General features: G+C 40.2%; 1 protein-coding gene across 6 annotated transcripts in view; it reads left to right on the forward strand.

The window, feature by feature from the left end:
* MYRIP (myosin VIIA and Rab interacting protein) overlaps window positions 1-16,874 on the forward strand; it is a 221,623-nt gene that overhangs the window by 108,226 nt on the left and 96,523 nt on the right. Inside the window, exon 1 of one of the 6 annotated variants that reach the window (XM_082754955.1) lies at window positions 14,594-14,728. The exons of the other annotated variants lie outside the window; for them this stretch is intronic. Coding sequence (XP_082611081.1) covers window positions 14,724-14,728 — 5 coding nt within the window. The 5' untranslated portion in view covers window positions 14,594-14,723. Of the gene's footprint in view, window positions 1-14,593; window positions 14,729-16,874 lie in introns of those variants that run through there. 6 annotated transcript variants of the gene reach the window in all.

A 16,874-nucleotide genomic window follows, 5' to 3' on the forward strand; every position in this document is an offset into this window, starting at 1 on the left:
TAAAAATAAAAATTGGCGGATGGGGTGTAGCTAGCAGCTATCCAATCAGTATTTCCAATGTTTTCATGTGTTCTCTGCCTCTTGCCTATCCCTGGTCACCTCTGAGGAGAACTTGGTGCTGCCTTCTCCAAGCCCTCTTCTGAGGTTGTTGTGGGCAGCAGTTTGACACCCCAAGCCTTTGATACCCCAAGAGGCCACACAAACGCCTCTCCCCCAGCCTCTCTGAGGCATGATGCTGACTTGTGCTCAATTTGTTGTCCACCAGCATCCCCAAGCCCTTCAGTGCCCAGCCACATCAGTGCCCAACTTGTGCTGTTGCCTGGGTTGTTCCTCCTGAGATGCAAACCCTTGCTCCTGCTCTTCTTGAACAATATGATCTTCCAGTCAGTGCATTTCTCCAGCATGTCCAGGTCCCTCTGAATAGCAAGCCCTGCCATCCCACGTATTTACTGGTTTAGGTTTTGCCTGCAAACTGGCAGAGTGCACATCATCCCATCATTCAAATAAATAAAGACATTTAACATGGTTGGCCTAAATATGAGTCCATGGTAACTGGCTGCCATTTGGACCTTGTACTGCTGCTCACAATTCTTTGAACCCAGGGTTCTACTTGTGAAGTCAACTCACCAGTTTAGATACAGGGAGACTATGCGACGTGACTGGAGCCATATTCTTGGTCTGTCTGAGCTGGTAGCCTATGTCCTGTAGAAGACTGAAAGATGACCACAAACTCTGTGGTATTTAGTTAACTGTAAATGTCTGAAAGCTGGATACTCAAAAGTTATTTCATGCTTTTCTTTGCAAATGAGGATCTTAGGAAAAATGCAGAGATAAACCTGAAGCCATGCACTTTGCTGAGCTCACTGTAGTCATAGTATCACAGAATCACAGAATTTCTAGGTTGGAAGAGACCTCAAGATCATCGAGTCCAACCTCTGACCTAACGCTAACAATCCCCACTAAACCATATCCCTAAGCTCTAGATCTAAACGTCTTTTAAAGACTTCCAGGGATTGTGACTCCACCACTTCCCTGGGCAGCCTGTTCCAGTGTCTAACAACCCTTTCGGTAAAGAAGTTCTTCCTAACATCTAACCTAAAACTCCCCTGGCGCAACTTTAGCCCATTCCCCCTCGTCCTGTCACCAGGCACGTGGGAGAACAGGCCAACCTCCACCTCACTACAGCCTCCTTTAAGGTATCTGTAGAGAGCAATAAGGTCGCCCCTGAGCCTCCTCTTCTCCAGGCTGAACAAGCCCAGCTCCCTCAGCTGTTCCTCGTAGGACTTGTTCTCCAGGCCCCTCACCAGCTTCGTCGCCCTTCTCTGGACCCACTCAAGCACCTCGATGTCCTTCTTGTAGCGAGGGGTCCAAATCTGAACACAGTACTCGAGGTGCGGCCTCATCAGAGCCGAGTACAGGGGCACAATCACCTCCCTAGCCCTGCTGGTCACACTGTTTCTGATACAAGCCAGGATGCCGTTGGCCTTCTTGGCCACCTGAGCACACTGATGGCTCATATTCAGCCGACTATCCACCATCACTCCCAGGTCCTTCTCTGCCTGGCAGCTCTCCAACCACTCATCTCCCAGCCTGTAGCTCTGCTTGGGGTTATTGCGCCCCAGGTGCAGGACCCAGCACTTGGGCTTGTTAAACTTCATGCAGTTGACCTCAGCCCATCGGTGCAGCCTATCCAGATCCTCCTGCAGAGCCTTCCTACCCTCGAGCAGATCAACACACGCACCTAGCTTGGTGTCATCTGCAAACTTACTGAGGGTGCACTCAATGCCCTCGTCCAGATCATCGATGAAGATATTAAAGAGGACCAGCCCCAGCACCGAGCCCTGGGGAACGCCACTAGTGACTGGCCTCCAACTGGACTTGACTCCATTTACCACGACTCTTTGGGCCCGGCTATCCAGCCGGTTTCTAACCCAATGAAGCGTGCGGCAGTCCAAGCCAAGAGCAGCCAGTATCACTTTTGTGATACTTGCTGTTAGTGATAGCTCACTTTTGATAGTGGAATTAATGGATACCAAGTGAACTTCTCAAGTGATCAGCCTGGACTAAGCTACAGTAGTAGGATTTCAGGATAGAAATCCTCTTTTATCTGAGGTAGCCAGGACTCTAGCCCTCCAGGCTCTTTGGGGGCTTTATTTAAATCTGCTGACTTCTAAAAGGGATACAGAGCATTATGTTAAATGAGCATATATGTAAATGTTAAATGAGCACATATGTAAACTTTTCAAGGCTTGTTCCAGGTTTGGCAGTGTTTGACATTTCAATTGCTCAGATGCACTTGATGATGCTAAGGAGTCAAATGATGTAATTACCACTTTGAAATTCTGCAAGCCCAGACTTAGCTCCCAGTTTTCCTTCAGACCATCTCTGTCTAAAGGCAGCTGTGTTAAACTTTGTATGCCCTAATTCTTTATTGGGGAAATATAATAGATAATGGTGGCAAATTCATTTATGTTTTAGTATAGAGATTCTCAGGGAAGAACCGCCTCTGAATCCTGCCCAAATCTTGGGTACAGATGATGACTGCTACTAGAATCCAAGCAGAAATCAGCACCATTTCTGAACTCTAGCTTCTTACAACTGTGTGCCTTTCAATACGTAGTTTAGCCTTTGCAAAACCTTAGTTAATTCTTGTCACACAAAGATTATGCTTTTTTCAGTTCAAATGTACTTTTCCATTTTTAAAAGGACATAGATACACCATGCACACTTCTACCCTTTCTGTATCACAAAGAAAGTTGCTGTCCCAGCATTACTGAGGCTGAAAAGTGTTAGTTCTCAGAATTACTTTTTTTAAAATAGAAAGTGAATTTATGTAATCTTGATTGACAAAGCTTCAGGACTGTGCTGAATCTCGTGAGCTGTCTGATATTTGCACACTTTTCATGTAGGTTATAAAGGCATCATTGTGGCTTCCACAATTATTTGGACACTTCCATTTTGCTGGATAATTGCTGATGCTGATTCTGTGCATTTCAAATGTCTTTAAATAGTTTATGAAGGGCAGAAGAACTTCAAATTCAAAACACAGCTTTAGTGTATATATAAAGGTAGAAAATGAATTCAACAATTTTGCCACAGAGGAAAAGAGTGTTTCTTTCATGTCTTTCCATGTCTTATATAAAAGTCATATAGAAAGGCTTGCAGATTGTTGTTTGGGTTTTTTCTTTGTTTTTGTACAGTGTATAGAGGATTTTTTTTCTTCCTCTCTAGGTGCCTGAATTCATTAGGTGAAGAAGCAGGCAGTGGAACGAGAGCCTGCTTCCTACACATACCTTACTTGCTGCCTGGTGACCAGGCCAACCTGCCTTTGCCTTTTTGGCTTTATTTAGAGAGAGTAATCCCTACCTTGATACAATGTGTATAACCTTCGTATAACTATTGTTCAACTTGAGATTGTACAGACCCGGAGTGTCCAATTAAAACCATTCATGTGAGGGAACCGTATGGGAAACGGAGGTTCTGGAAGGATCTGATAATTTTATGGTGTGTTAGTAAGGAACCGCAGCTATGCCATCCAGACAACCAGGTGAGACTTTTCAAAATTTCTCCTTCTGAGCCCTCAGCAAGAATCAGTTCAGAGTCTCATCTATCAGAATGTAACAGTAAACTTTTCTTTGTTAGCTTTACTGTTTTCATGCTTGCTCTGCAGCCTGTGCAAGAATATGAATTTGAAGAAGGACTTTTCAGGTTAGAAGAGTGTAAGTTACTCAGTTTTGCTGGAGAACTGTGTAATCCCCCAGGTTCATACTGAATCAAAAAGGTAACAAAACGGTTAGAATTTGCTCCCATGTCTGCTGTAACAAGGGGAATCAGATCTGAGGTTTCTGCCATCAGATCCAAACTGGATTTTTACTACTTTTAATTACTGCTGTTACTGCAGTGGTGTTTTTTTCTATGGTCAAGGCAATGCAATTGAACACCAGAGTTCTGTAGGAAAAGCGGCATTTCCTGTCCAAATGATTTTCAAGTGAAATGTGAGGAGAGCTTGCTGGCAAATTCCCTTAGTTGCTAACACAACAGATGGAAAATGGGGTCTTGATCAGAAAGAAATAAAAATGAGCCTTGCATTTAGTGAAGAGGAACACTTCCTCCATACTGTCTTTAGATTCTAGATTTCACGGTTTTATTTTTTTATTTATTTTTAATAGTGAGAAAGAATCTAAACACAGTACTTCTCCTAGTTACCATGTAGACCAGAATTGACATTCATCCCAATTAACAGGCTGGTTAAGATCGGCATCTGATGCTAGCTGATTGGGTTGAAAATGGGCAGCTGATATATAAACTATAAGTATTTTCTTCTAATGAGATTTTCCATGATTAACCTTGTCCATAGAGATGTGATTTCTTAAATCACAGCAAATCCTGTTCATGGAATCAGCTGTGGGCATCCTAATACAAATAGCAGCATCTCCTCACCCTTCTCTGGGTCCAGCTGGAGAGTTTTTCAAGGATGATGATGCATCTGGGGGCAGGAGTAAGAACTTAGTATAAATGAGAACTGGGATTCTGAAAGTCCTTTACATTTAGTAGGAATTGTAGAAAAAAACTGCATGTTACAATTTTCACTGCTAGAAACCACGGAAGATAAAGTCAGTATGTAGCAAAATGAATGATGCCCTTCATTTGTAAGATCTGGATCATTCTGCAACAGTGCTCTGGCAATTGCTAGTTAAGCAGTATAGGCAGCACCTCCCACATTCAGTTATTTATTTATGGCAGAAAAGAAACAATATCTGGTGGGGAAAAAATCAGCTTCTTATGGGAATGCTCTTAACTGTGACTCTCTCCTTAGTAGTAAGAAGTTTCTGTGATGCCAGGCTGGAAAGCTGAACTGTCCTGCCATAGTTCTGTGAAGCTAAAAATGTCTTCTTCCTGCAGTAGCATACTGCAGCAAAACCAAAGAGGGTTGAGGTGGGGAACCAAATGCTAAATAGCATTATTACTGCCCCGTGATTTCTCCTAATCCCTGTAATTTATATGACAGGCAGAAAATCTTCACCTTTCTTCATTTAAAACAAGTAGTTTTGCTAGTGCACTGCCTTCTTAGAAGGAGTCAAATGCTCTGTGGAACCAATTCCAATATACCAAATCTTTAATGCCTCAGGTTGCAAGGCCCTGGCAGACCATCGTTTCCAGAGAGATTTCCCCTCAGATGCGAATCTCATAGGTCTGTTCTGCTTTTAATTCTTGCTAAATAATTGTCTCCAGATGCTTCGACAGATTTATCTCCAGTCTGAACACTGCTCTCAGAATAAATGTAGCAGTTACTGCCTCTGAGTGTCTTCAGAAAGCAAAATGATCTTGATGTTATCAAGTAAAATGATTTTGCCATTATCCCTACTGTTGGGATTTATTGAGAGTGCTGCTTTTATAACTAATAATAAAAAAAAAAATAAAAAAAAAATAATATAAAAAAAAAGAGCCTGCAGTTTCATGGAATGTTGTGCTGTTTGTGTGGTTTTGCAAAGGAAAAATTCTTTTTTTTTTCAAAGTGATAACAAACTCTTTGAACTCTTCCAGTGAGGGTGTGTTGCCTGGCTTTCTGCTGTTATGCCTTTATTACAATTTCTGAAATTTCTGGTTGTTTTGTCTCAACTTATTCTTGTTCTCATAAGTTTACACTGAAAGTTGGATTATACAATGCTTCCAGTCTTTTACATAGTTCAAAGTCTCTGGGAGAAGTCCTTGCAGGTTCTGCATTTCCTTTGATGCCATGAGTTCAATTGTGTGTAAAAGCTCCACGTGTAAATGGCTTTTCTGTGTGTTTACAGACTGTTCGGCCTTGGTACAAAAAGTACACAAGAGATGCTAAATTGGAGTGTTTAAAAATCCACAGTGGTGCTGTCAGAGTCATGGAAAAACACTGAAACCAAATCTGACTTCTACAGTCACTATGCAGATATCTGGTGTTATCATGTGGCCCTGTTTTAGTTTATGTAAATAAATATTCACTAACATCATCTGTGAAATGTTACTTGATGTTATTATGCCAGTGCTGTTTGTGCTTCCATAATTAATATTAAAATTAATTTAATATTTGAAGCAGAGCATCGTAAGAGGGATACTTCACAAGAAGGACACTTCATATTACTCCTAGGACTAACAAATATATTTAGGGATTGAAGTAAATATTCTGAATATTTTATGAGTATCTTGATTAATTTTAATTTAATCTAATTTCTAAATCATTTCTGTCCATAATATAAAGTAATAGCAGAACAAGGTAGGCTGTTTATACTTCCTATTACACTAAATCACTGAAACCATTTGCAGCTGAGTATATTTGGAGAATATACTCTTCAGTCATCATTTTTCCACCATTCTCTATATCTGAAAGCTGCTTTCTCAACAGGGAATGAAAACATAATCTTTCAGTGTCACAAACTGTTTAAATTCCTTCCCTCTCTCAAGGTGACTTCCACTACTCTTCTGTTCAGCAGGACAGATGTCTTTTAAAAGGCATGTTACTGATCTCTTACAGGGGCTAAATCTTAGCCCTTTGTTGTGAAGACGGTGACCTTGCATTTAAACAATCCCTGAAGTGTGTAGTACAGACATGTTCATGTTGCATTCCCAAATGAACCATAACTTTTGCTGTGTCATAGTACAGTCTGAGTAGAAATGAAAAATGTTCTTTAAAAGTATTTAAAATCTAACCTGGAATTTGTGAACCTTGTGCATTCACCAGAGGTGTACACTTAGCACATGCAATGGTTATAGATTTTAATTGCTTGAGTAATCCTGCTTTGCAGTTGTGTAACTGCATCTATTAGAGATGGAAGTTAATGTCAGTTTTTCTTGTGATAGTTGGCACAAATTTGATTTTTTTGATTTTGTTATGATTTTTTTAGCATGAGTTTACTGCTACAGACTCTCAAATGCAATGTGAGACTAAGGCTGAAGAACTGTAACTATGTATTTAAATTATATCGGGGGGAAAAAAAAAAAAAAAAAAAAAAAAAAAAAAAAAACACTTCATTTATGGAGATGATTAGTCCTTACACTTGATACCTGCTATTTTAAACTTGAGCCATTTTTCTAGAGCCCTTTGGTGTCAAACATTTCCATGATAACATCACTTTTCTGCTTTCCTGTTTTCTACCTTTACCTTGAAATAAAAGAGGTGGCAATTGTTGAGAAAATATACACTTCAGATAGATTGTAGTGGTCTTGGATATTTTTACTGGTGTTGTATTTTATCAGCTAATACAGTAGTTTTATTCTTTGCATTAAAGGTGAATTGGTTCTTCTTAGCTTTTCAGTTCTTTAAATATTTCTAACATTCTGTAAAAGCTTGAAGGCTACCAAAATAAAATAACTGGGATTATTTAAAGACAATCTGATGGTATAGTTACCACAGTGACACACACAGATATTTAAAGTGCATTTAAGTTGCAATGGTAAGCACATAAAAGTTTTGTGATGCAGTGATTAAAGAGACTGTGAAGTGATGGCTCAGACATGACCATTATACATTTCTTCAGTTTGTGATTTCTTACCAGTTTATCCACAGCACATCTGCCTTACTGTGGGAGTAAAAAAGAACTATCTAGTGGATGAAAATTAAACACTTGCTTCATTTGCCTCAGAAGCTGGCAGTAATGTGGTCAATAAGCTGGAGACACAGTTTACGTTCCTGCATGGGATTCCAACTCCAAGCTTCTGTACTCTTTCTGTCAATAAATAAACGAACAAACAAATAAATAAATAAAGTCTTCCCCATGTGCCATTGGACTGAGAGCTATGTGCATCTTTAGCAAGGCCAGCATCTTTCAGCAAATGCTGCATGTCTTTGGCACTCAAGGCAAGAGGAGTAGCAGGCTGTTATCCTTTGGAAGACTACGCGAGAGGGAAATGGGATGCTTTGTCAGTCTGTTTCACAGAGATCTATCAACAGCAAATGACTCAGGCTCCACTCCTGTCTTTGCTTTAGTGAGCATTTAATAAACATGTTTTTTAATTGAAAGTGTGTTCACAAATTGCCTGATTTTTCACTGGTGTAGTATATTCACACATGTAGGTGTGGAGGAGCATGGGGTATCTGAGGGCAGCTAAGTCACACAGCTCTGCTAAGTCTCCTGTAAACTTAACTATGATTTCACAAAATGACATACTTTTGCCAAATTTTGTGAATTTTCATGGTGAAGCACAGAATTCGTTGTGTCCATTTAAGATGTTATCCTCCACTGCATTCAAGTGCCAACCATCTCAAAGATCACAAGATTAATTTTTTCAGATATGTGGAAGGCATGTGATGCTGTTCTTTAGCCTCATTCTTAGAAACTGCAGAATTATTATGATTTTATTTTTTTCAAAATATTTAAACTAAGACAAGTCCATAGCACATGTAATTCAAAGGAGCTCAAGTTTATCCAACTAATGAGCAACAGATGGAGATGTGTCAGGTAATCATAACTGGAACAGCAAATGACAAGCCAGATTATGCTATACTTCAGATCTTGCCTGCCCACCTCCTGACAGTCATGTAATTAGCTAACTTAATAGGAATACACTTGCTATCACTGATTAGTACTTCCAGTTATTTCTGTAGCTGATATTAATAAATCTTCTTCTGATCATTGTGCCTCTTTTGGGTTTAGAATATAATTGCCGTACAGGGCATGCTCCTCTTCCCCTACATTTTAGCAGATTGTTTCAGCAAGTGAGACTCCATACAACTGTGTCTTACAGCCTTGCAGCCCTATCACTTTCTTTTGTAACTGTACCAGTTTTTGCAACACAGTTTCATCTGCTGAAAAGCATTAAGAAACTAGCAGATACTGGGAAACAGGAAGAAGCAAGAGTGTTACTTTAGTTCTGAGCTCTTTTTTTCCTTGTGTCCATTAATGTAGTGGAGATCATGGACCTGTTCCTATTGCACAGTTCCAGAGGAATAAGATGTACTCTACAAAAGCACTCATGTCTCTAATCTGTAAAGGAGTTGATCAGTGTGTGTATATATATTTATATAGATTTATATAGATATATTGAGTTTATGTGTGGATGTAATGTATAATCTCATCCCTGTAGTGCTGCTCTGTGTGGCAGGAAGACCTGCTGATTTTGCTAAAGCAAAGACTGCTCAGAAGTCTGGAGCATGTCACTGCCGTGCAGCCATTCATGTGCTCCATGTAAGAGCTATCCTTCAGTAGTTCAGCAAGCTTAACTTGTATCTCCTGGATTGTTCCCCATGCTGACAGACTGCTGGCTTTTCTGTGCAGAGGTATTTCCTCCTGCTGCTTTTTATTGTGGGGCATGGTAGGGTCCTAACACTGACAGACCTGCTACAGAAGTCCTATAGGAGATGTGGCAGAAAACTGTGTTGCTGGTTTCCCTCATCTTTCTGGGGGAGTTTTCTTCCTCCCCACCCAGCCCCCAGTGGAATCTTTCTTCAGAGCCTGAAAAGCAAATTAAAGCCTTAATTAACACAGATCTGAGGATTATTTGACGGTGTGAACATGCTGTGGTTTTTCTTGCCATTGCAATCCAGGCTGAACTTAGAATTATTTTACTGCTCCTGATGATCAATTAAGAATTAATCATGCAAAGGAAAATTTAGTAGGGGGGAAGATTGTCTTTCTGACTTGAAAGGTGACATTGCGAACAGTGGACTATATTGAAGTTTTAATTAAAAGTACTGCTAACTTCTCTTTAAATTTTAGTGTCTATATGCTGCAATCATCTTTTTCTAAGGAAGTTTAATCAAAGAGCACAAGATCAATACTACCCTAAAGTAAAATATATTGAGTTTTTTGTTTGTTTGTTTGTTTGTTTGTTTGTTATTTTTACAGAGAATTGCACTACATACGCTTCCTGAGTTTGAGGATTTTTTTTTACTCTACTCTGACAACATTGTATTCTGAAATGTTGTTGTGCTGTGAGGAGTACAACAGGAAGCTGGTGTTGCCATAGCCACTGGTTTTAGAAGCTGACTATTGAACCAGTTTCTGTGCCAAAGTTCAGGGATGAATCTTAGCATATGGCTTGTAGATGTCAGTCTTAAATAGGTAATATCCAAACAAGAAATGAGAACTTATAACTGTTTGCATTGCCACGTTAATTGAAAGTCTCGCCCTTCTCCAGTCTATCTTAGTTTTCAAGCCCCATAGAGTTCTCTTTTAGAACTGTATTTCAAAACTACAGAGATTTAAAGTAGTTTTATAAGTACTGCTTTTTTGTCAGTAAGCTTAATTTCTCTAAAACCACACTAAGTCCTTTGTATACATTTAGGAATTTTAATGTCTTTAATTTTAAAAAGTAAAGTCAAGTATTGCTCCAGAATTTGTATTAAACATTAAGAATGCAGTGCGTAGCTACAAATATAGGAAATTTATTTTTTCCAATGCAGCAAGTCTTTAAACCTCTTTCTGATTTAAATTAGAAGAGAATTCTCATGAAAGAAGTTGCATCCAGAGATACTTATTCTACTATTGTTTTCTAAAAGCACCCATGAACTAAATAGTGTTATCCAAATATATGGAAAGACAGTTCTTCCTCAAAATACAGAAAAGCCTATGCACAGAGTTCTGTAAAACCTTTATCTGTAGCTTATTTTATTTGAGAAATTATAATAAATTCTATGCATAAGTATTTTGTATAATTGAATTTCTGACATCATTCTGTTTCTTCTTACATTATTGAAAAGAACTATATCCCAAGATACCTTTGGAAATGTGGTTATGTGTTGTGGTTTTTTTTTGTTTGTTTTGTTTTGTTTTGTTTTTTTCTGCCTTCTACCTTCAAAGATGTTTTATATTTAGTTATATCAGAAGTAGATTGAAATCCATGTTACAGACATCTGGAACTGCTAGTTTCTAAATTAAGTCATTCTAAGAATAATGAAAATTTTAATACATCAAAAAAGCAGATTTCCTATGCTTTTTTTTTTTTTTCCCAAGAGAAGAAAAATTGCAAAGGATCCATATTTAATTATGTGTTGAAATTTGTCTGCTTATTGCTTAAGAACATTACAATGTTTCTAACATTGCTAAACAAAATATTTGTTATCTTCTTACCTTTACTTAAAGTATGGTGTTCTGACACATATCAGCATGTAAAACTCAGTCTTTCTGCTATTTATAGTAGACTGCAATTTCTTTTAAAATTGGTTTGTTTCATTCTCATTTTATTTTTTTATTCTGTCCAATGTGATTGTTAAAATAGTATCCTCTGTTTGTTATAATGAAGTCACGGTTGTGTACTTGCCTTCAATTTGAGTTCATTTCTACATTTTAACTGTCAGTGGTAATGAGGCAATTGAAGGTAGTTCATATGCCAAAAGATTGGAAGTGCTGGAATATGCACAGCAGTTGTATGAACGGTACAAGATATAATGGTGAATTACCATTGCTTATTAAGGAGTGAATTTAAGTCTTAAAAGTAGCATTAAATCCTTTAATTTGATGCGATCTGCTGCTAGCAGAAGGGGAAAAAAACACACCAAGAAGAGATGTTTCCATATTCTTACAGTCATTGTAGTTTGATCATTGCAAGCTAACTACTTTGTTTGTGTACTGACTGAAGCTTTGGCAAATCATGGAATCATTCAGATAGGAAGGAACCTCTTGAGATCATCTTGTCCAATGCCCCTGCTCATGCAGCTTCAACTACAGCAGGTTGCCCAGGACAGTGTCCAGTCAAGTTATGAGTATTCCCAGGGATGAAGACTCCACAACCTCTATAGACAGCCTGTGCTGGGGTTTGACCATTCTCAAAATGAAAAAAAAAAAAAAAAAAAAAGTGTTTTTTTAGATCAGATGGAGTTCCACATGTTTTAATTTGTGCCCACTGCCTCTTGTCCTGTCACTGGGCATTACTGAGAAGAGTATGGCTCCACTGGGCATTACTGAGAAGAGTACGGCTCCCTATTTTTCATTTCTTCTCATCAGATATTTATACATACTGGTAAGATCTCCCATAAGCTTTCCATATCCAGGCTGAACAGCCCTCTCAGCTTCTCCTCATATGAAAGATGCTCTAGTGCTTTCATCTTGTTGACCAACTTACAGTTCCCTGTGTCCACCTCCTTGCCATTGTTGAAGAATGGAGTGACATTTGTCGACTTCCAGTTTGGAGGACTAAGGTCGTGCACAAAAGAAGCTGTGTGTTTAAAAAGATGCTTGGAAGAGTTCTCTGTGGTTTTGTTACAAAATGAGTGGGGTAAAATGTTGATGTACTCAGAATGAATTGTGCTTGTGATGAAACACAGGTTAAGTGATTTTTTCCTTCTGTTTCTCCTGCAGAGGCCTGCAAGCATTATGTTACATATTAGGGTTTTTTGAAAAACTGCTTTGGTTACACACTGGTAGAAGTCCTGTTTTGCATCTGTAATGCCTGAAGTAACACTGGTACAGCCTTTATAAACATAGGTGTTAGTCTTATGGAAATCTTTGCCATGTTCTATGTTCCAAAAGTGCCATTTAAAGGATATGAAAACCTTGCAGTTGGGAGTGGTGTACAGAAGACACCAGGATCTTGATCAGTCACCTGCAATAGTCCAGGTTTGGCAGCACCAAGTTCTGCTCAGGAGCATTTACCTTGCCGGTTTGAGAGACACTTTAAAACATGCTTAAAATCCTAAATCCTTCCTGTTCTTTTAACCCTTCTGCAAGGCCAGATGCTTTCTAGGTTCCTAATGGTGTAGTGGGTTTATATGGCAAGGTTTTGGTAGCAGGGGGCCATAGGGGGGTGGCTTCTGTGAGAAGGATCTAGAAACTGCCCCATGTTAGGTAAGGGCCCCACTGCTGACCAGAGCTGAGTCAATAAGTGATGTTGATTTGCGCCTCTGTGAGAGCATATTTAAGACAGGGAAAAAAAAGCGCTGCGCCACACAGCAGCTGGGAGAATGAGAGGAGTGAGGAACAGCCTTGCAGGCACCAAGGTAGTGAACAAGGAGGGGGAGAGGTGCTCCAGGTGCTGCCTGGAGCACCACCCTGCAGCCTGTGGTGAGGACCATCGTGAAGCAGGCTGTCCCCCTGCAGCCCATGGAGTACGACGGTGGAGCAGGTGGACCTGCACCGATGGAAGCTGCAGCCTGTGGAAGACCCCTGCCGGAGCAGATTCCAGGCCGGACCTGTAGCCCATGGAAAGGAGACCACACAGGAGCTGCTGCCCATGGGGGACCCAGGTTGGAGCAGTTTGCTCCTGAGAAATGGACCCCATGGTACGGACCCATATCTGGAGCAGTTCTTGAAGAGCTTATGCCTGTGGGAAGCCCACACCAGATCAGTTCAGCAAGGACTGCATCCCGTGGGAGGGACCCCACAGCACAGGGGACAAGAGTGACCAAGAAGGAGCGACAGAGAAGAAGCACTATAGACTGACCATAACCCACATTCCCTCATTCCTCTGCACCACCTGGGGGGAGGAGGTAGAAGAGGGTGGATGGGGGGAAGGTACTTTTGGTTTCTTTCCTTTGTTTCTCGCTTCTCCAGCTTGTTAGTAATAGGTAATAAATCTTACTATCTCCATATTCTGAGTCTGTTTTGCCCGTCATGATAATTACGGCGTGATCTCTCTGTCCTTATCTCGACCCTTGAGCCCTTTATCATCATATTTTCTCCCCGTTCGTCTTTGAGGAGGGGAGTGAGAAAGCAATTGTGGTGGAGCTCGGCCACCAATCTGAGTAAAACCACCACAAATGGCATCTGCCCTTAGCTGCATTCATCAGCTGGACTTCTTGCCCAGGGTTTGCACTGGAAAAGTTATTGATGCCAAAAGCCTTCAAAACTGAAATTGCCCTTATACTTAACGGCAGAGGAGTAGTTGGTAATCAGGACATGTTTTCTAGACCCAGTGTCCAAGGGCCTTGCTTTCTTCTCTTAGCAAAAGTTCCTGGTGTTTTTGTTTTTAAATGTGCCTATGTGGCCTTGATTACAGCAACTCAGTACAGAGATGTTACCATCGTGATTTATTTTTTAAAATTACAGCAGTAAAATAGAAATACAAATTTAATGTCACATCCACCATAGGAGATTCAGTCTAGTGGAGAGGACAGTGGGATGACAATCAAGGGGTCAGCATCTATTTTTGGTTCACTCACTGGCTGGCTGACAGGCCTTGGGCAAATTGCTTTCACCTCTCTGTGCTTCTGCTCCCCCTCCAACTCTCTGTCTGTCATTTTCATTTAGATGATTAGCTCCCCTAGGCAAGGAATGCATCTTGTTTGTACAGTTCCCTGGGTTTCATCTGAAGCCTCAGGGTCTCCCATAATATAACAATAGTGATTCACATGAGTACTAAGACTTGTCTCTGATATAAAGATCCAAGGAACCTAATCTTCACAAAGAGATGGAAGTTCCTGGCCATTGTATTACTAATGTACAACAGGGAAATAGCTAAAACCTCCAGGCTCTTCTGTTTTTGATGTGCCAGACCCATTCTGTCCCCAGTGCTTTTACTAGAACTCATACAGGTGTTGTTCCTGCTCTGTAACACTGTTGTCACACATGCAGGAGTGTGGCATGACCTGTGCTTGTGTGGGTGGCCAAAGGGTAAGACGTGATCAGATAGCACATCAGCCAGTCAGCTGGCTCTGCCAGCCAGTCAGCCCTGCATATCTGCCGGATAAGCTCATGCAACAGCTTTCAACCACACAGAAAATTTCAAGGTACCTGTAGCCCTGGCTGGTGTGTCTGCATTGCCATGTGAAGTCTGGAAAAGCAAAAAGAGATTATATTTTGTCTGAGATCAAGATCTGCATGAGGTGAGAGAGAGAATATACAGTGTTGTCTTCTCTTTGCACTGGTTGGAGCTATGTCTTGGGTTTGCATGTAAAAGCAAACCAGGGTGCACATCATTAACTAGCTATTGGAGAGGTAAGTGATACAAAGTAATGATTTTTCATTTCCTGGCTTGTTAGAGGGCCTCTGCAGTCAGCCTTGAGGGAATGCTCTTGTTTTGAAAGTCTTTCAGTAACTGCATTTGCCTTTTTGACATGGTACTCACCAGAGCAGACACTTCCAGTGCAATACATAGGGCACTGCCACTTGGACTGACATTTGTGCCTCCCTCCCCGGCCAAGTACAAGCCACTTCCCCTTTCCCCTCCAGAAGTGTCACAACTGTACTCTGTTCACTAACACAACACTCACAATCTAGCTTGTGTTACTTGCTGTTCCTTCCTACTAAGTTGTCAATAGTTTGAGCTTAGTGACAACTTCATGTTAAGGGATTTCATCTTTGCATACTACACGAGGTTGCTGACAATCATCATTTTATTATGGATCTTGTCGTGATTTCCCTTAAAGCTTCAGTTTACACAGTGGTGGAAATCTGAGGTCTCCCTTTTAAAAATAGTTGCAATGCTCAGCTTTTTAGAGCAGAAAATATGAATCTTAAAGGAATATGGGTATCTTATCATATTGAAATGATAAGTAAAAACACATCTGTTTATTCTGCTTCTTAAACTCTGAGTTTTTGAAAGGCTGGGATTGACAGTACTGATTACGTAATGTAGGAAAGAAATGATAACCTGCTGCCACCCACTGTCCATACCATTTTAGTAAACACCCACCCCCCAGAGTGGAGGATAGGGATCTGTCATGAGAGCATATCTCATTTCTCATCCTAGCAACTATGTGTGCTGCTCCCAGACAGGCTGGGACATGCTCTTTTCCCAAAGCGTTATATGAGTGTGATGATTTCACCAAATCCATGTACAATGTAGGCAAGTATTATAATAGGATGTGTCAGTGGGTTTTTAATCTGCGTAGGAATTATCATATATAAACCACATTGGGATGAAAATTCTCCTTGAGAGTAACTTCTCTGAGCTATTATTACTAGATTACAAAGTGTAGTCATTACTATATCATTGTGAATACTATTAGCAAACCAATGATTTTAAAAAATAATCATAAATAATGTTGGTTTTTTAAACAACATGGGTTGTGGGTGAGGGAGAACTGAGTTCATATTGCTTAGAGCTGATAATTAAAGTAAGCAAGGACAAGAGAGGCTGTAGTAATTTGAATTAGTTCCTTAAAAACAAACAAATAAACAAACAAATAAATAAACAAAACCCTTCTATCTCTAAGCAATATGTATATGAGACTTTCAGTTCCTGTGGTTTAATGCAAAAGGTGCCATTTGCAGAGCACTGGGGCTAACTGTGAGATTAGGTGTAGGGAACACCTAGGATTTGGCCCCAGAAAAGTGCCTCCTGGGGCCGGAGGTAAGCCGCAGTAGGGAACACCAGATGAATACCCCTGTTCCACAAAGAGGCTCAGCAGGTGTCTCATACCCCAGTTGCATGATGATTGGATGAGCCTTGCATGGATCTGATAAAAAACTGTTTTTCTCTTTGTTTTTAGAATGTGTGCTGTGTAGATTTGTTGGTGGCTTGTACATACAAAATAGTTTTTTATCTCTATGGTCACCTCAGTTACCATCCAGCAATGGGCTGCAAACAGATCTAAGTGCCTTTGAGGTTTAATGTCTAAGTTGTTTATTCAGCATCAGAGAGAAAATACAGTGGGGAAAATGATATCTGTAAATTCAAACAAGAAAAACAGTGACAAATGAGTCTTGGGGAGGGGTACCAGAGCACAACTGATTCTACAACTAGATTTCAGGCCAAAGATATTATCTCACAATATTGCTGTTTGTCTTAAAATGTACATCACATTACAAGAGCTACAACAGGGAGGTGTTGATGTTGCTATTGGAAACCTACTATTTTGCATTTCCTAACCTTGGTTATTTTAGCTAGCTGTCTGCGTTAGATCTCACATAGTGTATCTCAGAGCCTTGAAATCTTTTGTGTGCCTATCCTCAGAAGACCCCAGGGACATGCAGCATGCCTGAGCTGTGAAGGGAGAAGCTGCTTCTTGAGCATTTTCTTTCCTTGCT

Source organism: Aythya marila (assembly GCF_965140915.1).
Source record: "Aythya marila genome assembly, chromosome: 2".
In the NCBI taxonomy this organism is placed as follows: domain Eukaryota; kingdom Metazoa; phylum Chordata; class Aves; order Anseriformes; family Anatidae; genus Aythya; species Aythya marila.